Genomic DNA, 26,916 nt, shown 5'->3' on the forward strand with positions numbered 1-26,916 from the left:
ATCATATTGTCTTCTTTATTCTTGTTTCTAGAATTGGTGCATTTGTTGTTTGGCATTTGTGGAGATACTCATTGGTTTCCTCTTTGTCTTTTTGCTGTATTAGCTTTTATCTTTGTACTATGCTTCTGTAGATAAGTGAAGTATCTGTTTTCAGTGAATATCTAGAGGCTTGTAATGGGTGTGGCCAGGGAACTCTGTGTAGTTCTCCAGGGTTAAGGGCATGTCTAAGGTGACCCACTCAGGTTTGGTGTGGTAAATCTCTCCTCTCCTCCCCTCCCCTCCCCTCCCTTCCACTCTCCTCACCTCCCTTCCTCCCCCCTTTCTCTCTCTCTCTCTCCCCCTTTCCCTCCCTCCCTCCCTCCTTTCTTTCTCTTCTTTCTCTTCTTTCTTTCTCAGAAGGGAAATTTATTCTGCTTAGCTGAGCTGCTCTTCTCAAAGGAGATCAGTGCCTCAGCGCTAGCCCCAGTGGCTAAGATTTTCATCTGCTGTGACCCAATGACCACACAAAGGATCTGTTTAGTCCTCAGTTTAAGTTCAGATTCCCCAGCAATGTCCCTCACCAGGTAACCTGGAAGCCCTGAGCATGTGGAGCCTCCCACAGTGACTGTCCAAAGTCCCAGCCACATCGTGAGTCCTTCCACACAGCCTCAGTTTTTTTTCACAGTCCTGGCACAGAAGCCTCCTACAGTCACAAGCTCCCAACTCCCTGTTTGTTCTCCCTACCAGAGTCAGGATCTCCACTCAGCTGGCTGGATATTGGTCGCAAACACCATCTGGCACAGCTGTTATATATGTCCAAAATGGAACCTGCTCCATCAGCTTGTTATAGGATGTTGTAAAGTGATTGGAGAGAGAGAAACGTTTCCCTCCCCCTTTTTTTTTTCTCCTCGCCTCTAGTTTGGCAGTTGCACTGTCCCCCATGGGGCTCCGAGCTGGGTTCTCTCTAGGCTTTTCCTGCAGCTTTAGTGCCAGTGGTTTGGGCTGCTGTGGTTTGGTCTCACCTTACTTTCCAACACTGGTGTGTAGGCTCTTGGCTACTGGAGTCCTGAGTTGCGGGTGTCCATGGCCTCCAAGTAATTCTACCATGTCCCTCTAATTTGCTTAGAGTGCTCTGCCATTTTCTCCCTAACTCTTCCCTGAGATTGCACACTCTCCATTTTTAAACTGTCTCCTCCTGGACTAGAGCAATAAGCTCCCTCCCTATTCTGCCGTCTTAGAACTCTATTTTTTTTTTAAAGATTATTTATTTATTTGAGAGTTAGATACAGAGAGGGAGAGACAGAGAGGTCTTCCATCTGCTGGTTCACTCCTCAAATGGCCATAGCAGCCAGAACTGGCCTAATCTGAAGCCAGGAGCCAGGAGCTTCTTCCAACACTTGGGTCTGCATCCAATGCTTTCCCAGGCCATGGCAGAGAGCTGGATGGGAAGAAGAGCAGTAGGGACACTAACCAGAGCCCATATGGGATGCTAGTGCCATAGGTAGAGGCTCAGCCAAATAACCACAACACCAGCCCCAACTTCTGAAGCTCTTCTGAAGGTGAAATAATATGTGTATAGTTGTTCAAATTAGTCTCTGTGGGGAGGTGGTTTCAAGAGTGTTTTACCTAACTCCCATTTTGGTTCCTACATGACCTTTTCTACATTTTACGTCCTTTTTAGACTTTTTTTGAGTTAATGGAAACCCACTTTTCATCATTCCATTTTCTTTTCAGCCACTTTGGAATATATCTATTACTTCTGTTCTTATGATATATAAAGTTAATTTACATTAGTAAGAACCTTTACCATTTTTTTCTGCAGAATATATATATATATTATATTTAACTTCTTTCATTCCTCTTCTGATTTTTATATGCTTCTGTTGTGTGTTTTAATTCTAACATTCATATTCATTTTCACAGGACACTTCTATTAATGTTTTATAAATTGGTGTCATTTAATATTCACATGTTTTCCACTATAATTTTTTTAAATTTCAAGGCACAGTTACAGAGAGGGAGAGACAGTGAGATAGTTCTTCCATCCTCTGGTTCACTTCCCAAATGGCTGCAACAAGCAGGACTGGGCTAGGCTGAAGGCAGGAGCCTGGAACTCCATCTACATCTCCCACATGGGTACAGGGGCTCAAGCACTTGAACCATCTTCTGCTACTTTCCCAGGCACATTAGTAGGAGGCTTGATAGGAAGTAGAGCAACCAGGTCTTGAACCAGCACCCATGTGGGATGCCAGTGTTGTAGGCAGCTGCTTAACCTGCTGTATAACAATGATGGCCTCTGTTGTCAATTCTTTTAAATAATTTATGAAGCTTGGGATTAGTTCTTCCTTAAAAGTTTGGTGGAATTGAGCAGTGAAGCCATCTGTTTGTTGGTGGACTCTTTAATTAACACACAGTTATTCTTAGGTGTTTAACATTAACTGAAAAGTGATCCCTGTTAAATATGAGTGGGAATAAGAGAGGGAGGAGAGGTACAGTTTGGCACATGCTCAATTGGACTTACCCCTAATGGTAGAGTTAGAAACGTGCCAGGGGATTCCAATTCAATCTCATCAAGGTGGCATGTACCTGCTCCCCACGTAGGATCTCTGTCCTTAATGTGTTTTACTATGAAACTTAAAAACAACACTACTAGTCGAACAATATCCTATACCTTGTGCGGTTGTGTGGGTGCAGTCTGTTGAAATCCTTGCTTAGTATATACTAAGTTGATCTTCAGTATATGAAGGTAATTGAAAATGAAACTCGATGAAGGGCGGGATAGGAGAGGGAGTGGGAGAGGGGAGGGCCACGGGAGGGAGGGAGGTTGCGGGGGGAACCACAACAATACAAAAGTTGCACTTTGTAAATTCACATTTATTAAATAAAAAAAAAAAAACAAAACAAAAAAAGAAAAAAAAGAACTTAACATTACCCTTTTAGTTTTTTTTTATGTTCTACTTAAAACTATTGGTTGAACTCTGTAATTAATACACAATTACTCTTAGGTGTTTAATTAATGCTATAACTAGTACTCAAATAGTATTTTACACTTTGTGTTTCTGTGTGGGTACAAACTTGAAATCTTTACTTAATATATGCTAAATTGATCTGTATATAAATCTAATTGAAAATTAATCTTGATGTGAATGGAAGGGGAGAGAGAGTGGGAGAGGGGAGTGTTGTGGGTGGGAGGGAAATTATGGGGGGGGGGAAGCTATTGTAATCCATAAGCTGTACTTTGGAAATTTATGTTCATTAAAAAAAAAAAAAGGTGGCATGTACCAATGCCATCTCACTAGTCAAAAGTGATCAGTTTCAGTTCATAATTGATCATAATGATAGGATTAAGTGTCAAAGAGATCACATAAACAAGACTAGTGTCTGCTAATACTAACTGATAGAATTAAAAAGGAGAGAACGATCCAACATGGGAAGTGGGATACACGGCAGACTCGTAGAATGGCAGATGTCCTAAACAGCACTCTGGCCTCAGAATCAGCCCGTAAGGCATTCGGATCCGGCTGAAAAGCCCATGAGAGTATTTCAGGCATGTAAAGCCAAGACACTGTGGCAATAAATAAATAAATAGGGAGGCTCTTTATTACAGATTGAATCTCAGTCTTGGTTATTAGTTTATTAAGGTTTTCTATGTCTGTATGCCTCAATTTTGATAAATTTTATGTGTCCAGAAAGCTATCCATTTCTTCTAGATTTTACAATTTGTTGGCATATAACTATTTGTAATCATTCCTAGTTATTCTTTGTGTTCCTGTGGTATCAATTATAGCATCTCCTTTTTCATCTCTGATTTGGTTATTTTGGTGTTAGTTGGGCCAGTGGTTCATAAGTTTCATGTATTTTTTCAAAAAAACAGCTTTTTGTGGCCTGCATTGTCATGCAGAGGTAAAGCTGCTGTCTGCAATGCCAACGTCCTGTTTGGGCACCAGTTCTGATCCAGCTCCCTGCTAATGTGCCTGAGAAAGCAGTGGAAAATGAACCAAGTTCCTGGGCCCCTGCCCGGAAGAAGTTCCTGGCTTTAGATCAGTCCAGCTCCTGCTGTTGCCACCATTTGGGGAGTGAACCAGCAGATGAAAGATCTCTGTCTCTGTCTTTCCTTCCCTCTTTGTTGACTTTCAGATCAATAAATAAGTCTTTAAACAACAACAGCAATAATGAAAAACCAGCTCTTCATTTCACTGATCTTTTGTATAGTTTGATTTCTATTTTGTTTATTTTTGTCTCTAATTTTTATTATTTCTTTCCTCCTAGTATTTTTGGGTTTAGGTTTTTTTTTTTTTTTTTTTTTTTTTTTAAGTCCTTGAGATGCATTGTTACATCATTTATTTGATACCTTTCCAATTTTTTGATATAGGCACTTATTGCTATAAACTTTATTCTTAACAGTACTTTTGCTATATCTCATAAGTTTTGATATATTGTATTTTCATTATCATTCATTTCATGGAATTTTTTGATTTCCCTTTGGATTTCTTCCATGACCACTGTTAATTCAGTAGCATATTGTTCGGTCTCCATGTGTTTGTATATTTTCTAGTGTTTTCTTTTGTTGTTAATTTCCAGCTTCATTCCACTGTGGTCAGAAAAGATACATGATGGCCAGCGCCGCAGCTCAATAGGCTAATCCTCTGCCTTGCGGCGCCGGCACACTGGGTTCTAGTCCCTGTTGGGGCACTGGATTCTGTGCTGGTTGCCCATCTTCCAGGCCAGCTCTCTGCTGTGGCCCGGGAGTGCAGTGGAGGATGGCCCAAGTGCTTGGGCCCTGCACCCGCGTGGGAGACCAGGAAAAGCACCTGGCTCCCGGCTTTGGATCAGCGTGGTGTGCCGGCTGCAGCATGCCGGCCACAGTGGCCATTGGAGGGTGAACCAATGGCAAAGGAAGACCTTTCTCTCTGTCTCTCTCTCTCACTGTCCACTCTGCCTGTCAAAATTAAAAAAAAAAAAAAAAGAAAAGATACATGATATGATTTATGATTTCAGTTCTTTGGAATTTGTTGAGACTTGTTTTATGATGTAGTATATGGTCTTTCTTAGAGAATGTTCCATTCACTATGAAAAAAAATATGTATTCTGCAGGTATCTGTGGGATGAAATATTTTAATAGGTATCTGTTAGGTCTATTTGGTCTATAGTGTAGATTAGTTCTGTTTTTTTTCTATATTGATTTTTGTCTAATCTGTCCATTGATGAAAGTGGAGTGTTGAAGCCCCCCATTATTGTATTGGTGTTTATGTCTCCCTTTAGATCCATTAACACTTGTTTTATAAAACTGAGTGCCCTTGAATTGGGTGCAGATATATTTATTGTAGTTGTATCTTCTTGATTTAATCTTAGTCATTACATAATAACCTTCTTTGTCTCTTTTTTGACTTTCGTCTTAAAGTCTATTTTGTATGATATGAGAATAGCTACAACTACTCATTTTTTTTTATTTCCATTTGGCATGGAATATCTTTTTCCATTCTTTCAGTCTCTGTACATCTTTACTGGAGCAGTATGTTTCTTGTAGGTAGTGTTTTAATCCTGCCAGTCTGTATTTTTTTTTAAAGATTTATTTATTTGAGAAGCAGAGTTAGAGAGAGCAGGAGGCAAAAAGAGGTCTTCCATCCACTGGTTCACTTTCCAAATGGCCACAATGGCCAAAATGGCAGGAGCTGGGCCCATCCGAAGCCAGGAGCCAGAACCTTCAACCAGGTCTCCCACGTGGGTGCAGGGGCCCAGGTACATGGGCCTTCTTCAGCTGCTTTCCCAGGTTATTAGCATAGAGCTGAATCAGAAGAGGAGCAGCTCGGGCACAAACCAGCACCTCTATGGGATGCCGGCACCACGGGCAGAGGTTAGCCTACTATACCACAGTGCCGCTGGCCCCAGTCTATGTTTTTTAACTGGAGAATTTAGTCCATTTGCATTCAAGGTTATTATTGATAAGTAAGGACTTGGTGCTGCTCTTTTTCCATGAATATTTGTTTTGAATCTCTTTGTTCTGTTAATAGGAAGTTTTCTGTCTTCACATTCTTGCTGAATGTCTTTCTCTATTTCTGTGTGTATTATTTGTACGACTGGCCATGTGGTGACAAATTCTTTCAATTTTTGCTTGTCTTAGAAGGTCTTTATTTCATGTTCATTTATAAATGAGAGCTTCACTGTGTCGAGTATTCTGGGTTGGCATTTTTTTCTTTTAGAACGTACACTATAACTCTCCATTCTCCTGTTCTGTAGGTTTCTGTTGAAAAATCTGTTGTTAGTCTTATGGGAGATCCTTTAAAGGTGATCTGGCCATTCTCTCTTGAATATATAGGATGGTCTCTTTATGTTCTGCTTTTGAAAGTTTCACTATAATATGTGACAGTGAGGACCTTTTATGATCTTGCCTATTTGGGGTTCTGTGTGTCCCATATTTGGGTGCCCACATCTTTCTCCAAATTGGGGAAATTTCCTGTTATTTCACTGAGTGGGCTTTCTAACACATTCTTTTTTCCCCATTCCTTCAAGAACTTCTAAGTTTGGAGCCACCTGAAAGGCCGACATCCCACATGGATGCCGGTTCCAATCCTGGCTGCTCCTCTTCCAATCCAGCTCTCTGCTATGGCCTGGGAAAGCAGAAAATGGCCTGAGTCCTGAGGCCTCTGCACCCATGTGGAAGACCTGGAAGAAGCTCCTGGCTCCTGGCTCCTGCCTTCGGATTGGCTCAGCTCTGGCCATTGTGGCCATCTGGGGAGTGAACCAGCGGATGGAAGAAATCACTCTCTCTGTCCCTGCCGCTCTCTCTGTAACTCTGTCTTTCAAATAAATAAAATAAATCTTAAAAAAAAAACTTCTAAGTTCTCATATATTTTGCCATTTGAGGGTATCTCATAGATCTTGAACACTGTTTTCAGTATTTCTAATTTTTTCTTCTTCTATTTCAAAAGACCCGTCTTCTAGATTAAATATTGTTATATTTGCTTCCTCACGTTGTTAAGGATTTTGACTATATTTTTTTGTTTGACTCATTGAAGACTTCATTTCTAATATTTCTGATTTTTCATCAGCATAACACTTTGCAGAATTTCTCATCCAGTTCATGTCCAGATTTCCTTTTTTATGTAACTGTTTCTCTTTGTTCTTGAATAAACTTAGAATCATTCTTTTCCAGGCATTTCATCTGTTTCCCCTTCTTCATAGTCCAATATTTTTTTTTAAGTTTTATTTATTTATTTGAAAGTCAGAGTTACACACACAGAGGGAAGGAGAGACAGAGAAAGAGAGAGAAAGGTCCTCCGTCCACTGGTTCACTCCCCAATTGACTGCAACAACCGGAGCTGCGCAGAGCTGAAGCAAAGAGCCAGGAGCTCCCTCTGGGTCTCCCATGTGGGTGCAGGGGCCCAAGGACTTGGGCCATCCTCCACTGCTTTCCCAGGCCATAGCAGAAAGCTGGATAGGAAGTGGAGCAGCCGGGACTTGAACTGGCGCCTATATGGGATGCCAGCGCTTTAGGCCAGGGTTAACCTGCTGCGCCACAGCACTGGCCCCCGTAGTCCAATATTAATATATTATTATATTTCTTCTGGGACATCATATTGATTTCCTTATTCATGTTTCTTATGTTTCTATGTTGGTTTTATGCATCTGGGGGATCATTTGTTGTTATCTCCTCTGGGGTATAGTTTTTTTCTTTTTATTAAAAGATTTATTTATTTGAAAGGCAGAGTTAGGAAGAGAGAAAGAGAAGGAGGGAGGGAGGGAATGAATGAATCATCCATCCGCTGGTTCACTGCCCAAATGACTGCAACGGCCAAAGCTGGGCCAATCCAAAGCCAGGATCCAGGAGTTTCTTTGAGGTCTCCCACACGAGTCCAGGGGTCCAAGCACTTATGCCATTTTACAATTGCTTTCCCAGGCCATCAGCAGGGAGCTGGATTGGAAGTGGAGCAGCTGGGACTCAAACCAGTGCCCATGTGGGATGCTGGTTACCTGGCACCACAGCTTTACCACAGTGCCAGCTCAGACCTTTTTTTTTTTTTCTTTTTTTTTTTTTTTTTAAGAAATGTGTCTTTCTGAGTTTTTGGAATGCCTGAGACTTGTGCTGGAGTTCCAGGGGTGTGTTCTAGGTGGCACCAGGGAATTTGGACCACTGTGGATGGGAAGAGTCCAAAGTGACATCCAAGTTGGGCAAGGTGTAGCACCCCTGTCACTAGAGGGAGGGAATGTTGGAGCTGGCTAGTGTGTTCACAATTCCAGCCCTTCTCTGTGCTAAGGTGAACCAGCTGGTTTATGATCTAGAGTAAGCTCATGGTGCTTATACACCCAACCCCTCAGGTACACATACCATACAGAATATTGACCCACTCTGTGGTGTATCCGCTGAGACCTTAGTAAGCTCTGTCCTCAGAACACCAGGAATTCCCAGTTTCCACCGACTGTACGGGTGTACGGGAACCAGCCACAAGCCATGTCCCTCTCAGCTCCATGGCCTGTGCACAGAACCCTCAGTCACAGGGTTCAGGGGATCTGCTCTCTTTCATGCCAGCTGCCCTGTCCCTGGTGACAGCTACTTGCTGTTCACCAAGTCAGTACAGAGATGGTTGCAGCTCCACTGCAGGAATTTGAGACTGGTGCTTTGGTGTAGGGAGGGGAGAGGAGCAATGTGGTTACCCTTCATGGAGTGAAGTAGTTGCTCAGCCCCCGTCAGTTTCCCAGGCTGGACTCAAAGCCAGTGAGAACTGAGGAATTCTTCCTCAATCAGAGCTGCTAGTATCATAGGCTGTGAGCGCCTCCTCTCACTTTGCCTGAGAAGAGGGCATTTTCTAGCCAGGTGCCAGCATTAATATGCAGGATTAATATGCCTGCACATCTACGGCAGGCAGCGGTGTGTCTTGTTTTCTGTCCTCCCTGCTCCACAAAATCTCTCTTTCTCCACTGAAAGTTTCCCTCAGTCATGGGGCTGGTGCAGGTTAAAGCCCTGGCCTGAGGCGCTGGTATCCCATATGGGCACCAGTTGAAGTCCTGGCTGCTCCTCTTCTCATCCAGCTCTCTGCTATGGCCTGGGATAGCAGTAGAAGATGGACCAGGTCGTTGGGCCCCTGCACCTGCATGGGAGACCGGGAAGAAGCTCCTGGCTCCTGGCTTCTGATCAGCGCAGCTCCGGCCATTGCAGCCATCTGGGGAGTGAACCAGCTTATGGAAGACCTTTCTCTCTGTCTCTATCTCTCTCTGTAACTCTGTCTTTCAAATAAAATAAATCTTAATAAAAAAATTTTTTTTTCCCTCAGTCAGTCCTCTGGGAACATGGTGCTTCTTCTAGTTTTCTGGTATCTGTGGTTAAAGGTAGTGTAACTTCTCCCTATTCAGCCATCTTGAATCTCCCCTGATTTTAATATATTAAGCCAACTTGCATTCCTGGGGTAAAACCTACTTAGTCATGATGTATAATTTTTAAAATATGTTTGTGGATTTGGTCACATTTTGATGAGAGTTTTTGTGTCCATATTTATAAGGGATATTGGGTTTTGGTTTTATTTTCTTGTCAGATATTCAGCTTTGATATGAGGATAATATTATTTCATTTTATGAATTAGGAAATGTTCTATTTTCTACTGTTTTTTTTTTTTTTTTGAAAAATTTTATGAAGGATTGGTGCTAGTGCTTCTTTAAATGTTTGATAAAATTCACCAGTGGGGGCATGTGGTCCTAGGCTTTTTTTGTGGAGAAATTGTATAATTATTCAGTTTCTTTACTCTTTTTTTTAGATTTATTTATTTGAAAGTTCAGAGTTACACAGATAGAGGAGAGGGAGAGGGAGAGGGAGAGAGAGAGAGAAAGAGAGGTCTTCCATCCAAAGGTTCACTCCCCAATTGGCCGCAATAGCCGGAATTGCGCCAGTCCGAAGCCAGGAGCTTCTTATGGGTCTCCCACATGGGTGCAGGGGCCCAAGGACTTGGGCCATCTTCTGCTTTCCCAGGCCATAGCAGAGAGCTGGATCGTAAGAGGCGCAGCTGGGATTAGAACGAGCACCCATAAGGGATGCCGGCACTTTAGGCCAGGGTGTTAAGCCGCTGTGCTACAGCGCTGACCCCTAATTTCTTTACTCTTAACAAGTTCATTTCCAATTTTGTATTTCGTCTTGAGTCAGTTTTGGTGGTTTGTTTCAAGGAATTTGCATATTTTATCTATGTTACATGGAACACAAGTCGTCATAACATTCTTTTGTTGTCCCTTTTTATTTCTGGAAAGTTGGTACTAATATGCCCCCATTCATCCTTGATTTTCATGATCTGAATCTTGTGTCCCCTGATCAGTCTAGCTTGTCAATTTTGTTGATGTTTCCCAAGAACCAATTCACGGCTCCCCAGTTGGAACATCCTCTGAAAAACAAGCTCTGATGAATTAACTGTGCCTTCCTCTTGCCTGAATACTATATACTTGATAACAAAATCATTCTTGCTGCATTTTTTCAGTGCAAAGTTTAAGAAGCAGAATGTATTTCTCAGCCTTGGAATGAAGTAGCTTGTGAAGGGTCATTCCTTGTCTGCAACATAAGAACCTACCTTTCAGGAGACTTATACTTAGGGGCAGAAAATTTAATCCCCCAGGATACTCAGGTATTAGAAGAAGACTCAGTCATAGAGAAACAGAATCAGTCCACTGGCTAATGTCTTTTATATCAAGACTAGTGTGGGAGTAACTATATAACAACTGTTTAAACTGTTTAAATAGTGCTGAACCTGGTGGATTATGGGATACAAGTTATATTGTTATGGTAACTACTTGCAAAATGTAGATAAATGATTTTAATTGAATTTTTTTATATTACAGGAAATAAATGTTAACATGGAGAATGATCTCAACACTGAGTCATCATCTGTCTTTCCTCTTCAGAGTTCGTCAGAGACATTGTTTTCTATTCAACTGCTAGATTTCAAAACAAGCTTCCTGGAAGCATTAGAAGAATTGCGTATGAGAAGGGTAAGCTCCTTTTTTAAAGATGTATTTATTTACTTCTTTGAAAGGCAGAGCAATTGAGAGATAGGGAAAGACAGAGGAAGAGTTCTTCCATTCCCTGTTCATTCCTCAAAGGGTCTCAACAGCCAGGACTGGGTTATGCCAAAGCCAGGCACCAGGAACTCCATCTTGGTCTCTCAGGTGGGTGGCAGGGGCCCATATACTTGGGCCATCCTCTGATGCATTCCCAAGCACATTAGCAGGAAGCTATATTGGAAGCAGAGCAGCCAGGACTTGAATCAACACTTTGATTTGGGATGTCAGAGTTGCGTGACTTGCAGTGCCACCCATTCCCAACAGTAAGGTCCTTTTTAAAATGCTTTTTTTTTCTTTAAAAAAAGGTTTATTTATTATTTATTTGAAAGTCAGAGTTACACAGAAGTAGAGGCAGAGAGAGAGAGAAAGAGAGAGGTCGTCCATCCACTGGTTCACTCCCCAGTTGGCTACAACAGCTGGAGCTGTGCCAATCCGAAGCCAGGAGTCAGGATATTCTTTCGGGGCTCCCATGTGGGTGCAGGGGCCCAAAGACTTGGGCCATCTTCTGCTTTCCCAGGACATAGCAGAGAACTGGATTGGAAGTGGAGCAGCCGGGACTCGAACCGGCACCCATGTGGGATGCAGACACTGCAGGCAGTGGTTTACTCACTACGCCATAGTGCCAGCCCCAAAATGCTTTTTTAAATATGATAACTTGATGTTTTTCCTAGCCTATTTTTTAAAGAAAAAAAAAAAAGAACTGACAAGGTAATCTCTTGTTTAGAAATAAAACACACACATAGTCTAAATAATGAAATAAGAGAAAAAAAGACTAAGTCAATGATTAGGGAATAGGAAATGAAAATTTGAAAACTAAACAAAAAATTAAAGAGATATTCAGAGTGTTAAATATTTGATAAGTGTACTAGTTATTTATTGCATTTCAGGGAGTACTAGATAGCTCTATAGAGAAACACCATGGTTTGCTGAAAAGGAGCTGCCCTTGGGAAAATTACGTGGCTTGTTTTTTGTTCTTGTTTTGTTTTCTTTTTTTGGTTATAAGGTAGATATCTACGAAATGATTAAATAATAAAATAAGCACATGATTAAGGGGCAAAAAAAAACAGCTATGCTTAATTTTAATAGTGCTAACTCTGAAATTTTTGAAAACAAGATATTTAGTATAACATCATAAAGATGGTTTCAGCAAATGATGTATATTGTACAAATCCCCATAAAAAGCATTTTATTTCTGAGATTGTAGTGTCACATTCAAGGAGCATCTTGTTAATTATGTATAGGATAGATTGGAGTTGGTAAGACTCTGAAGAGGAGAAAGTAATTTATAAAATTATTGCAGTAACGATATAGAGCTAAGTGCACTAGCACTTACATATGACTATGAAGGCAGAACAGAAGAGGCAGAAATAAGAATCAGTAGTAGTTGATTCTTCTTAAAAACATGCTATAAGGGAGAGGAAAACAACCAGTTGTAAGCTGAGGATAGGTTTTAAGTGAGAGAAATCTGAAACAGCATTTTTTTTTTTTTTCAAGATTTATTTATTTGAGAGTCAGAGTTACACAGAGAGAGGAGAGGCAGAGAGAGAGGTCTACCATCCGCTGGTTCACTCCCCAGTTGGAGCAATGCTGATCTGAAGCTAGGAGCCAAAACCTTCTTCCAGGTCTCCCACATGGGTGCAGAGGCCCAAGGACTTGGGCCATCTTGTGCTGCTTTCCCAGGCAATAGCAGCGAGCTGGATTGAAAGAGGTGTAGCTGGGAATCTTAATATTTCATATATATATATATGTATATACATACACACACATATACATACATACATACATACACTAACCTTATTCTGAAAAACATTGAAATATTAAGTGCCTCGTCAGCCGGCGCCGCGGCTCACTTGGCTAATCCTCTGCCTGTGGCGCCAGCACCCCGGGTTCTATATATATATATATTAAGTGCCTCGTTCAAGTCAGTTTTGGATCTAGCTTTTTGCTGATGTATATACTGTATTGCAACAGATGATGGCTCATGTACTTGGATCCCTGAAAACTACATGGTAGACCTATTTTGAGTTTCTGGCTCATAGGTTTGATCTGGCCTAGCCTGGGCAAATGTGGGCATTTGGGAAGTGAGCCAGTGGGTGGAAGATCTCTCTCTGTCTCTCTTTCAAATAAAGTGAAAATAAATAAATAAAAATAAAAGTAGAGGGGCCACTTACACATACACATACTTTTTTTTTTTAAGGATTTTATTTATTTACTTGAAAGGCAGAGTTACAGAGAGAGATGGAAACAGAAAGAAAGGTCTTCCATACTCTGGTTCACTCCCCAAATGGCCGCAATGGCTGGAGCTGAGCTGATCTGAAGCCAGGAGCCAGGTACTTCCTCTGGGTCTCCCAAGTGGGTGCAGAGGTCCAAAGACTTGGACCATCCCCCAGTGCTTTCCCAGGCACATTAGCAGAGAGCTGGATTGGAAGTGGAGCAGCTGGGACTCAAACTGGTACCCATATGAAGCCAGTGCCACAGGCAGAGGCTTGGCCTACTGTGCCACAGTGCTGGCACCCAATTTTTTTAAAATTTAATTTATTTATTTGAAAAGCAGAGCCACAGAGAGAGGGGGAGGGGGGACGGGGAAAGAGAGCTGGTCCATTTGCTGATTCATTTCCCAGATGCCAATAACAGCTGGGCTGGGGCAGGCTGAAGCCAGGAACCAGGAACCTCCATCTAGGTTTCCCACATGGGTGGCAGGAACCTAGGTACTTGGTCCATCATTTTTTTTTTTTTCTTTTTGACAGAGTGGACAGTGAGAGAGAGAGAGACAGAGAGAGAAAGGTCTTCCTTTTGCCGTTGGTTCACCCTCCAATGGCCGCCGCTGCAGCCGGCGCACCGCGCTGATCCGATGGCAGGAGCCAGGAGCCAGGTGCTTTTCCTGGTCTCCCATGGGGTGCAGGGCCCAAGCACCTGGGCCATCCTCCACTGCACTCCCTGGCCATAGCAGAGAGCTGGCCTGGAAGAGGGGCAACCGGGAGAGAATCCGGCGCCCCAACCGGGACTAGAACCCGGTGTGCCGGCGCCGCAAGGTGGAGGATTAGCCTATTGAGCCACGGCGCCGGCCTACTTGGTCCATCATTAATTACCTCCCAGGTACATTAGCAAGAAGCTGGATTGGAAGCAAAAGTACTTTATTTGGGATATCGGCATTTCAAGTTGTTGCTTAACCTGTACTTCAATACCCACCCTACATATGTTGTTTAAAAATAAAAATGTTGAAATGTTACTATAATAAAGTCTAAATGGTGTAGTGTTCATCCTATGTAAGGCTACTTATTACTGTAACAAAAATCTGTTTAAGAAAAAATTCTGCTTTAAAAACATGTATTATTCAGGATTCTATAGAGGAATCAATCAAAAGGCTGTGTGCATATAGATAAATCAAAGAGGATTTTTTTAGGGGAATTGTTCATGCAATTATGGCAGCTGAGAAATCCCATGACATGTGGTCTGTAGGCTGGAATTGTGACTCAGTTCAAGGCTAATGACCTCAGAACCAGGAAAGCCAACGATGTAACTATTAGTTTGAGACTGAAAGCTTGAGTACTGGTAAGGGGGCTGCTGTTATAAGTCTGGGAGTCCAAAGGCAAACAAGGCTAGAATTCTGATGTCAGAGACAGGAGAACACCCACCTCTCAGTGTGAGACCAGTTTATCTTTATTTATTCTTTCTGTATCTTCAGCCAGATGTTATTGCCCACTCACATCAAGGCCAAGTCCTCCCACCTAGTCAAAGACTCATCTGCTAATCTCTTTTGGAAGCACTCAAAGACACACCCAAAATAATGTTTTTTCCAGGTTTCTAAGTGTTCCTTTTTGTAATCAACTTGATACCTAAAAATTAGTCATCAAAAAAGCATTATAAACTCTTGTAAAATTAGCTTATAATGTTATCTTTTGTAAGTGAAACAACTTTAGGTCAACTTAAGTCATTGTGAATATTTAACACTTTGTATTCTGTTTTATTATATTTCAAACATTATATTTTCATCTGTTTATATTTCTGATTTGAAAAATGTTTTCTTTAGGGTTAGCAAGGGAATCATTCCCCCCCTTTTCCTTTCTTATTGAAAAACCCTTCATTTTTAAATTTAACTTTTTGACTCTATGCTTGTGTCTTCAACACTTTCACAATGATTTTCTGCTCCTCAATTAAGAAAGCATGCTTAGGGCCGGCGTTGTGGTACTGTGAGTTAAGCTGTTGCCTATGGTGCTGGCATTCCTTATGTGTGCTGATTCATGTCCCGGCTGTTCTAGTTTTGATTCAGTTCCCTGCTAAAGTGCCTGGAAAAGCAGCAAACAATATTTCAGGTACTTGGGCCCCTGTACTGATGGTAGAGACCTAGATGGAGTTCCAGGCTCCTAGTTTTGGCCATTGTGGCCATTTGGGGAATGAACCAGTGGAGAAAATCTTTCTCTCTTTCTTCTTCTCTTTCTTTGTAACTCTTTCAAATAAGTAAATAAATCTTAAAAAAAAAAAAAAAAGCATGCTTAATCCTGTAGTGGACACATTTAGTGCAAATGGAACCACAGTAGGCCCCACTGACATTTTTTAAAAATTTTATTTAAATTATACAAGTTTCATGTATTTCATGTATACAAATTTAGGAACATAGTGACACTTCCTCCCCTACCCTCCCTCTTGCCCATGTTCCAACACTTCCTCCTCCTCCTCCTCATATTCCCGCTCTTAATTTTTACCAAAAACTATTTTCAGTTTAGTTCATGATCATATAGTTTACACTAAGTAAATGTTTAACAAAGAGTATGAAGAAAAAAATACACACTGTTCCTCAACAAAGGAGACAAGGGCTGTAAACAATAATCAATTCTGAAAATGTCTGTTTCACTCAAATACATTATATTCCAGGTTGTCTGTTAGCTCAGATCATGGAAAGCATATGATATCTGTCTCTTTGGGACTGGCTTATTTCACTAAGCATAATGGTTTCAAGTTGCATCCATCTTGTTGCAAAACACAGAATTGCATTTTTTTTTTTTTACACAGCTGAGTATTACTCCATAGTGTGGAAATCAACAGCTGATGGACATCTGGGTTAATTCCATATCTTAACTATTGTGAATTTTGCTGCAGTGAACATGGGGGTACAGATAACTTTCATATGCTGATTTCTTTTGGTTTGTACAAATTCTCATGAGTGGAATGTCTGTCTATATTTAGATTTCTGAGATATCTCCATACTGTCTTCCACAGTCCCTGCACAGGTTTACATTTCCACCAACAGTGGACCAGGATACCTTTTTCCCCACATCCTCATCACTGTTTGTCATTTGTTGATTTCTGTAGGAGAGCCATTCTTAATTGGAGTGAGGTGAAAACTCACCCTTGGTTTTGATTTGCATTTCCTTGATCCTGAGCATTTTCTCAAGTGTCTGTTTGTCATCTGAATTTCCTCTCTTTAAAAATGCCTGTTTAAGACCTTTGCCCATTTCTTAACTGGGTTGTTTGTTTTGTTGTTAAGTTTCTTGATCTCTTTATATATTCTGGTTATTAATCCTTTATCAGTTGCATAATTTGCAAATATTTTGTCCCATTTTGTCAGTTGCCTCTTCATTTTACTGAGTGTTTCTTTTGCAGTACAGAAGCTTCTCAGCTTGGTGTAATCCCACATGTCAATTTTGGCTTTTATTTCCTGTGCCAGTGGGGTCTTTTCTAAGAACTCTTTGCCTATGCCATTGTCTTGCAGGGTTTCCCCAGTATTCTCTAATTTGATGGTATTGCATTGTAGATGTAGGTCTTTGATCCATTTTGAGTGGATTTTTGTATAAGGTGTAAGGTAGGTTCTTGCTTCATATTCTGCATGTGGAGAACCAGTTTTCCAGCACCTTTGCTTGAAGAGACTGTCCTTGCTCCAGGGATTTATTTCAGCTCCTTAGTCAAAGATAAGTTGGTTGTAGATGTGTAGACTGATTTCTGGAGTTTCTATTCTGTTCCATTGGTCTACAAGTCTCTTTTTGTGCTGGTACTGGGCTGTTTTGATTATAATTGCCCTGTTATATATATTGAAATCAGGTATTGTGATGTCTCACACTTTGTTTTCATTGTATAAAATTGCTTTAGCTAACTACTTGGGGTCTCTTGTGTTTCCATATGAATTTTAGCATTTTTTTCTAGATTTTCCAAGAATGTTGTGGGTATTTTGGTTGGGATCGGATTGAATCTGTAAATTACTTTTGGTAGTATGGACGTTTTCATGATGTTGATTCTTCCCATTTATGAACATGAAAGATTTTTTCTATTTTTTAAATGTCATCTTCTATTTCTTTCTTTAGTGTATTGTAATATTCATCATAGGGATCTTCGACGTTCTTGGTTAAATTTATTCCAAGGTATTTAATTCTTTTTGAGCTACTGTGAATGGGGCTGATCTTAAAAGTCTTCTTTAGCCATGACATTGTCTGTGTATGCAAAAGCTATTGATTTTTCTGTGTTGATTTTATATCCTGCCATTTCATAAAAAAAAATTTTTTTTTTTTGACAGGCAGAGTGGACAGTGAGAGAGAGAGACAGAGAGAGAAAGGTCTTCCTTTGCCGTTGGTTCACCCTCCAATGGCCGCCGCGGCCGGCGCACTGCGGCAGGCGCACCGCGCTGATCCGATGGCAGGAGCCAGGAGCCAGGTGCTTTTCCTGGTCTCCCATGGGGTGCAGGGCCCAAGCACCTGGGCCATCCTCCACTGCACTCCCTGGCCACAGCAGAGAGCTGGTCTGGAAGAGGGGCAACCGGGAGAGAATCCGGTGCCCCGACCAGGACTAGAACCCGGTGTGCCGGTGCCGCTAGGCGGAGGATTAGCCTAGTGAGCCGCGGCGCCGGCCTCATTTCATCAAATTTTTTATGAGTTCCAGTAGTCTCTCAGTGGAATCTTTTGAATCTCCTATATATAGAATCATGTCATCTGTAAATAGGTAAAGTTTTGACTTCCTTCTTTCCAATTTGTATCCCTTTGATTTTTTTCTTACCTAATGGCTCTGGCTAAAACTTCTAGGACTATATTAAATAGCAGTGGTAAGAGTGGGCATCCTTGTCTGTTTCCAAATCTTAGTGGGAATGCTTCCAGCTTTTCCCCATTTGATAGGATGCTGGCCATGGGTTTGTCATAAGTTGCCTTGATTGTGTTGAGGAATGTTCTTTCTATACCCAGTTTGCTTAAGGTTTTCATCATGAAAGGGTGTTAGATTTTATCAAATGCTTTCTCTGCATCTATTGAGATAATCATGTGGTTTTTGTTGTTCAGTTTGTTAATGTGATGTATCACATTTATTGATTTGCAAATGTTGAACCATCCCTGTATACTAGGGATAAATCTCACCTGGTCTGGAGGAATGATCTTTCTGATGTATTGATTCGAATAGCTAATGTTTTGTTGAAGTTTTTTTTTTTTTTTTTTTTTTTGCATTTATGTTCATCAGAGATGTTGGTCTGTAATTCTCTTTTTCTGTTGTATTTTTTTCTGGCTTAGGAATTAAGGTGATGCAAGCTTCATGGAAGGAGTTTGGAGTGATTCCCTCCCTTTTAGTTGTTTTGAATAGCTTGAGAAGAATTGGAGTTAGTTCTTGCTTGAATGTTTTGGTAGAATTCAGCAGTGAAGCCGTCCAGTCCTGGGATTTTCTTTGTTAGGAGAGTCTCTCTCTCTCTCTCTCTCTCTCTCTTTTTTTTTTTTTTTTTGATTGATTGATTTATTTAAAAGGCAGAGTTTCAGAGAGTCAGAGGCAGAGAGAAAGAGAGGGAGAGAGTCTTCCATCTGATGGTTAACTCCCCATATGGCCACAACAGTTAGAGCTGCGCCAATTCAAAGCCAGGAGCCAGGAGCTTCCTCTGGGTCTCCCACATGGGTGCAAGGGTCCAAGGACTTGAGCCATCTTTCACTGCTTTCCCAGGCCATAGCAGAGAGCTGGACCGGAAGTGAAGAGCCAGGACTCAAACCGGCACACTTATGGCTATGCACAGTGCTGGTCCCAGGAAGGTCTTTTTCACTGGTTTGGTTTCAGTCTTGGCTTTGGTCTATTTAGGTTTTCTGTGTCTTCATGACTCAAGTTAGGTTGTGCCTTTTCTGTTCAAGTTGGAAGAGCTTCTATTCATCCTGTGAAAGTATCAATAAAAACTAGAAGATATTTGTAATTATTCATTGGAGGCATATTGGTAAAGTCAATCTGCCAATCTTCACCTGAGCATGTTTCACTCCTTTGCACAAGAGTCAGCAAAGGAGGTGGCTTTACATGACCACCAGGGTTATTTTGTAAACACAGTGGTCAAGGACGAGTTACTTCTCTTGTGACAGCACTTAGTCCTTTCCCTCCAAACACTAGAGAGACTATTTGCATGAAAGCTCCTCTTCCCAGATGGGTAGTGTCATGTATTTCTTTAATAATTTTCCATTGAGAGGCCATTGGGAGCATAACCTTATGATCTAAAGTCCACCATCCACTAGCATCTTTAGTATAACCTTGTTGTTGGGCCCATTTGATCTCAGACTCAATATCGTGAGGCTCTTCAGTCATTACTACAGGCTGAGGTATTAGAGCCATTTCCAGAGCTTCCTGTGCAGCAGCTCTTTTTGCTGCCTTATCTGCAGGCACATTTCCCCTGATAACATAGTTGTCTTCCTTCTGATGTCCTTTAGAGTGAATGACAGCCAGTTCTGAAGGTTCCGGTACTGCCTGAAGTAGAGCTAATATCTCCTTTTCCATATTTAACAGAGGAATTCTTTGCAATCAGTAAACCTCTTTCTCTCCATTTTGGTGCATGCACATGTAACACAAGGAAAGCATATTTGGAATCTGCATAGATATTAACTTGCTGGCCTTTCCTAATTGCAAGGCTCTAGCTAATACAATTAAGTCAGCCTTTTGAGCTGAAGTATTACTTGGCAGTGCTTGAGCTTCTGTTACTTGGGTAAGATCCACTGTAGCATAACCTGCCTTTCTAATTCCTTCCTTCATGTAGCTACTGTCATCAGTAAACCATTCAACATCTGGATTCTCTAGAGGCTCATCTCGTAGGTCAGGTCTACTTGAATACACTTGTTCTATAGTTTCTACACATTAGTGAGTTAACTCTTCAGTACACTCAGGTGGCAACAGAGTCGCTGATTGAGGACTTTGCACTTTAAGAGTTACCTCAGGTGAGTCTAACAGTAGATTCCTCCTGTTAGCCATTGATGTCCTTTGATTTCCATTACCCCTTGCACATGGTGTGGAGTTTGAACTTCAAGTGGCTGACCCAAATTCAGCTTGGTGGTTCCTCCAAGAGAGGTGTAGTAGCAACAACCTTTAAGAATGCAGACCATCCTGTAGCCGCTGAATCTGGCTGTTTAGAAAAATAGGCCACTGATTGTGGAAGTGGACCCAATTTCTGAGTCAGTACTCCTAGAGCAACGCCCTGATTCTGTGCTATAAACAAAGTGAATGGCTTACTCAGGTTAGGGATTCCTAATGCTGTTAAATGTCTGTGTCAGGACCTTTTAAAGCTTCATATAGATGTTTGGCTACTAACCCAAATTCTGGAATTCATATTCTACAGAATCCTGCCATCCCCAGAAATGTCCTTAACAGCTTTTTTGTCTATCGTGATACTATACATAGAATAGTTCCTTTCTCTTGAATGAAAGAGCATGGTTTCCTGGGGTCATCCATATATCCCAGGTAATCTACCTTTTGTTTAGAAAACTGGGCTTTTGTTGTGGAAACTCTGTATCTCTCCTCCTTTTGCTAGATTCTGGGTTTAATGGGATGCAGCAGAAAACATCCTTTAGGAAAGGGTTTAACACTATAAGGTTCATTGGAACAGCTGTCTGCTTTATAGCCCTGAGGCCTTGAACAATTCTATACTTTACATTTGACTGTAAAACAGGCAAGGTAGGAATATTACAGGGAGACTGACATGGAATCAAAGTCCATGTTTGACAGGAGTCACTGGGCACTAACTTCCTATGCAGGACTTCCGCCTTCAAAGAATTGTTGTATGAGAGTTAGAATAAAACTTGTTTTCAAAGATTATTCCATTTTAATGTATTAAGTGGAACGTATACTTAAGTCTCAAAGTTTTAGCTATGCTAAAGTGTCCAACTCCATTGCTTATTTACTTAGGTGCTTTAATTAATGATAAAACTTGTTCCCTGGCTGGCGCCGCGGCTCAGTGGGCTAATCCTCCGCCTAGCGGCGTCGGCATATCGGATTCTGGTCCTGGTCGGGGGCCCCTCTTCCAGGCCAGCTCTCTGCTGTGGCCCAGGAAGGCAGTGGAGGATGGCCCAAGTGCTTGGGCCCTGCACCCCATGGGAGACTGGGAGAAGCACCTGGCTCCTGGCTTCGGATCAGCACAGTGCACCGGCCGCAGCGCGCCAGCCGCGGCGGCCATTGGAGGGTGAACCAACGGCAAAAGGAAGACCTTTCTCTCTGTTTCTCTCTCTTACTGTCTACTCTGTCTGTGGAAAAAAAAAAAAAAAAAAAAAAAAAAAAAAAAAAAAAACAGGGCCGGCGCCGCGGCTCACTAGGCTAATCCTCCACCTAGCGGCGCCGGCACACCGGGTTCTAGTCCCGGTTGGGGCGCCGGATTCTGTCCCGGTTGCCCCTCTTCCAGGCCAGCTCTCTGCTGTGGCCAGGGAGTGCAGTGGAGGATGGCCCAGGTGCTTGGGCCCTGCACCCACGTGGGAGACCAGGAAAAGCACCTGGCTCCTGGTGTCGCTCCCCCTCTTCGTGGAGGAACGACACAGGACCCTGCGCTGTTCTTTCGTCTGCTCGGCCCTCCCCGGGTTTGCTGCTGGTTCTTCCCGGGTTGGCTACTGTCCCTTCCACCTCCGTGGAAGGGCGGTTCCCCCTGGCCACTTTCCCCACTTCCGCAGGGGAGCGGCACACCGCCGGCCGGCTCTCTCGGGGGCTGCACAGGTGTTCCTTCAGATGTTCCCCTTAGATGTTCCTGGTGCATGCCGTCTCTCTCCTCCTTTATAGTCCTCCTCCGCCAATCCTAACTCGGCTGCCCACACGCCGAGTACGCTGCTCTCCTCCAATCAGGAGCAGGATCAGCTCCTGGAGGTCATCACTCAAGTTGGCAAGAGGCAGCTGTGTAGAAGCTGTTTTCTCCTCTCCCAGCGCCATATTGTGGGAGAGCAGATGCATAGAATAAATCTTAATTCCAGTAACTCAGTCCAGTCCGGGTTGCTCCCCACATCCTGGCTTCTGCCATCGGATCAGCGCGGTGCGCCGGCCGCAGCGCGCCGGTCGCTGCGGCCATTGGAGGGTGAACCAACGGCAAAAGGAAGACCTTTCTCTCTGTCTCTCTCTCTCACTGTCCACTCTGCCTGTCAAAAAATAAAAAATAAATAAATAAAAACAAAAACAAAAACAAAAAACTTGTTCCCAAAGAATTACTTTCTTTTAATATATTAAGTGGAGGATATTCTAATGTCTCATAAGCTATAGTTAGGTCTAAGTGATCATAAATGATATATCATTCTTGGGTGCTTCTTCTAAGTTAATTAAATTTCTCAAAAAAAGTAAAATTAACTTCGAGATGCAATGACTTTGAACAGCCCTTATCTCAACTGTTGAAAAGTTTTTTTTTCTTTATTTAAAAATATTTTTCTTTTTTTCATACAAGTTGATGAACTGTTACTGTAGAATTAATCTACTGTGTATAAAGTTAATTGAAAATAGATCTTAGTATAAAATAAGACTGGGAAAAGGAGAGAGAGGAAGAAGAGGGGTAGGAATGTGAGTAGGAGGGTGGGCATGGTGGGAAGAATCATATATTCCCAAAGTTGTACTTATGAAATGCATGAAGTTTATATTCCTTAAATAAAAGGTTTCTCTGGAAAAGAAAAGAGTCCATGTTTGAGAAACTTAATTAACTTAAGGAAGCACGTAAGAATGATAACAAGTCTCTCCCAAGCAATGGTATTGGACACTTAGACATAGCTAAAACTTAATGAGAGATTAGAATATCCTCCATTTAGCACACTAAAAGAAAACAAAGCTTTGAGAGCAAGCTTTACTATTAACTCTAATAATACAACTCTTTGAGGATAGAAATCCTGCATGGGAACTTAATACACAGTGACTCCTGTTGTTAATTTAACAATTAACATTCTTATGTATGATGTCATTGATCACTCAAGGCTCTTGACATGAGATACCTAGACTGTGGAAGCCTCTTGAATCCACAAACCCCATCAGTCTTCAGAGAAGACCATGAACAAAGTGGAAGTCCTTTCCTCCCTTGAGAGAAGTATACATCCTTCTTTGATGACCACTTCTTTCCAGTGGGGCCTGGACCACAGAGGTCCTTCATGGAGAGACGCTGTTTGCACTAGTGTCCTGGATTTCCATACCTGAAACTCTCATGGGCTTTTTAGCCAGACCAAAATGCCTTATGCGCTGAATCTGAGGCCACTGAGTATTACTTTGCCATTCTATGAATCTGCTATATGGGCTGCTTCCCATGTTGGAGCGTTTTTTCCTCTTCAACCTGTCTATATTATTACTAAACACTTAAAATGCTACTTTTGGGGCCGGTGCCATGGTGCAGTAGGTTAATCCTCCACTTGCAGTGCTGGCATCCCAGTTGGGCGTCAGTTCTAGTCCTGGTTGCTCCACTTCCAATTCAGCTCACTGCTGTGGTCTGGGAAAGCACTAGGAGATGGTCCAAGTCCTTGGGCCCCTGCACCCATGTGGGAGACCCAGAAGAAACTCCTGGCTTCTGATCGGCACAGTTCCAGCTGTTGCGGCCATTTGGAGAGTGAACTAATGGAAGGAAGACCTTCTGTCTGTCTCTCACTGTCTGTAACTCTACCTCTCAAATAAAATAAATAAAATCTTTAAAAAAAATAAAATGCTATACTTTTCCCATACTGTTCATGGGGATTTAGGATTCCATGGCAGGTTTTTGAAGCTTTTTTCTAATATCTGCTGCTGATTGTGCAGTGAAATGAGTACCAAGATAAATCTGCTCTCCTGGAGATTCAGGATCTCTATTGGCATTTTTGTTGTTTTTTTTTTTTATTGCTTCTACTAATTGTCCCTGTATGATAGCTGGATTCTCATCTGGACCCTGTGCTACTTCTTTCATCTTTTCATAGTTTACAGGTTTTCATAATATATTTCCTTATCCCTGCCAGTAGGCATGAGACCATATAGTCTCATAGCTGTGAACCTGAATGCCCCTTTTGGTAATTCCAATCAGGTGCATTAATTGGGACTGCTGAGGCCCCCACAGCGAAACTGTCAAGATACTGAACTGACATCTCATCAGCATATTTCTGAGCTTCTATCCAAATATGCTGCTTTTCTTCAGCTGTACAAGAAGCAGATAAAAAAAGATGTATGTCATTCCAGTTAAGGTCATAAGCTAAGGTTAGGGCCTGAAATTCCTCAGTAAATCTAGTAGGATTTTCTGAAAATCTCCCCAGCTTTTGTTTACAATGGGTTTAGGTAGGATGAAAGGTACATGTACCCTAATGGTCTCTGTTCTGCTGGTTACTTCTCTCAAAGGACAGAGCATCCCCGTTGTCTACTGATAGGAGGCTCCACCGTAACTCCAGTAGGGCTATCCTCTGGTGGGGGGGCAGGAAGGGTTAAAAGGTGGAGGCCTTGGGTGGTAGGGGAAAAGTCAGGCTCTGAAGACACTCTTTTGAGATGACTCTGGTGTCACAGCAGGTTGAAACTGGTAGCTAAGAACCAGTCAGTAACGGATCATCAATTATGTCTCTTGACTGTTCCTTTTTCTCACAGATAGTAGGGGCAGGGTGTGTAGTACAACACTCTTTTTGGGATTATAACATCGATGTTATGCCATAAATGCCTTACATAAGCAATGTTGGCTATTTTTGCTCTTTTCTGCAATACAGGTCAAGTTCCAAAATGATATTAGAATAAGAATCCCATTTATTGGCCCTGTTTCCTCATTTCCCAATCTATATCTAGGCCACACAGTATTGTAGAGAGAAATCAAACTTTTCTTTAGTAATACCATCTAGCTTAAGAGTTTTGCAATTTCTAAGCATATATCCTAGGGGTGTATCCAGGGGAATGGCTATAGAACTACCTATAGTTGAATCATCTCATAACTCTGCTTTGCTCATCCTGCTTTGCTCATCTGCTCATAACTCTGCTTTGCTCATCTCCTCACCACAAGGTGAGGAGAGAGAAAAGGGCACATATACATTTATTATATTCACATCTTCCTGTTAAATTGATCCCTTAATCATTACACAGTGCCTTTCTTTGTCTCTTTTAACAGTTTTTATGTTAAAGTCTATTTTGTCTGATATTAAGATGGCAACACCTGCCCTTTTTTGCTTTCCATTAGCATTGGAATATCTTTTTCCATCCTTTCACTTTCAGTCTGTATGTATCTTTGTTGGTGAGATGTGTTTTTGTAGGCAGAAAATAGATGGGTCTTGTTTTTTAATCCATTCACCCAACCTGTATCTTTTAATTGGAGAGTTTAGGCCATTTACATTCAAGGTGACTATTGATAAGTAATGACATGGCTGCCATTTTTCCATAAATATTCCTAGTGTTTACTATGTATTCCTTTGATACTTTTACTGGGGGATTATTTGCCTTCATATTCTTTTGTAATGATGGCTATTTTGTGTGTTTCTGTGTATGAGGCTGGATAAGTGGTGACAAATTCTTTCAATTTCTGTTTGTTATGGAAGGTCTTTATTTCACCTTCATTCATAAAAGAGCTTTGCAGGGTATAATATTCAAAACTTATGAAAAGAAGCTATATGCTAATGAGTCAGAAAATCTAGAAGAAATGGATAGATTCCTGGACACATTCAACCTACCTAAATTGAGTCATGAATACATATAAAACCTAAATAGACCAATAGCAAAGATGGAAATTGAATCAATAATAAAGACCCTCCCAACAAAGAAAAGCCCCATGACTAGATAGCTCCATTGCTGAATTCTACCAGACATTTAAAGAAGAACTAACTCCAATTCTTCTCAAGTTATTGAAAACAATTGAAAAGGGAGGGAATCCTCCCAAATCCTTACTATGAAGCCAATATCACCTTAATTCCTAAACTCGGAAAATATGCAACAGAGAAAGAGAATTACAGACCAATTTCTCTGATGAACATAGACACAAAAATCCTCAACAAAATTCTAGCCAATTGAATTCAACAACACATCAGAAAGATCATCTACCCAGATCAAGTGGGATTTATCTCTGGTATGCAGGGATGGTTCAGTATTCGCAAATCTGTCAGTGTGATACACCATATTAAACTGCTAAACAAAAACCATATGATTATCTCAATTGATGTAGAGAAAACATTTGATAAAATATAACACCCTTTCATGATGAAAACTCTAAGCAAATTGGGTATGAAAGGAACATTCCTCAATACAATCAAGGCAATTAATGACAAACTGATGGCTAGCATCATATTGAATTGGGAAAAGTTGGAAGCATTCGCATTGATATCTGGTACCAGACAGGGATGCCCACTCCCACCACTGCTATTCAATATAGTCCTGGAAGTTTTAGCCAGAGTCATTAGGTAAGAAAAAGAAATCAAAGGGATACAAGTTGGGAAGGAGGAAGTCACACTATCCCTATTTGCAGATGACATGATTTTATATATAGGGGATACAAAAGACCCCACTAAGAAACTATTGGAAGTCATAGAAGAGTTTGATAAAGTGGTAGGATATAAAGTCAATACACAAAAATCAACAGCCTTTGTATACACAGACAATGCCAAGGCTGACATTGAGCTTCTAAGATCAATCCTATTCACAATAGCTACCAAAAAAATCAAATACCTTGGAATAAATTTAACCAAGAACATCAAAGATCTCTATGATGAGAATTATAAAACATTAAAGAAAGAAATAGAAGACACAAAAAATGGAAATATCTTCCATGTTCAT

General features: G+C 41.4%; 1 protein-coding gene across 4 annotated transcripts in view; it reads left to right on the forward strand.

Moving 5' to 3' along the window:
* Window positions 1-26,916, forward strand: part of CCDC73 (coiled-coil domain containing 73) — a 154,902-nt gene that overhangs the window by 27,197 nt on the left and 100,789 nt on the right. For 3 of the 4 annotated variants that reach the window (XM_089309806.1, XM_089309802.1, XM_089309807.1), the window contains exon 2: window positions 10,792-10,941. In XM_089309806.1, the coding sequence (XP_089165932.1) occupies window positions 10,807-10,941 (135 nt within the window). In that variant the 5' untranslated portion in view covers window positions 10,792-10,806. The remainder of the gene's footprint in view (window positions 1-10,791; window positions 10,942-26,916) is intronic. The other variant, XM_089309814.1, reaches the window with a different exon arrangement.

Source organism: Oryctolagus cuniculus, chromosome 1 (assembly GCF_051225735.1).
Source record: "Oryctolagus cuniculus isolate XC-2025 breed Fujian yellow rabbit chromosome 1, ASM5122573v1, whole genome shotgun sequence".
Taxonomy (NCBI): Eukaryota; Metazoa; Chordata; class Mammalia; order Lagomorpha; family Leporidae; genus Oryctolagus; species Oryctolagus cuniculus.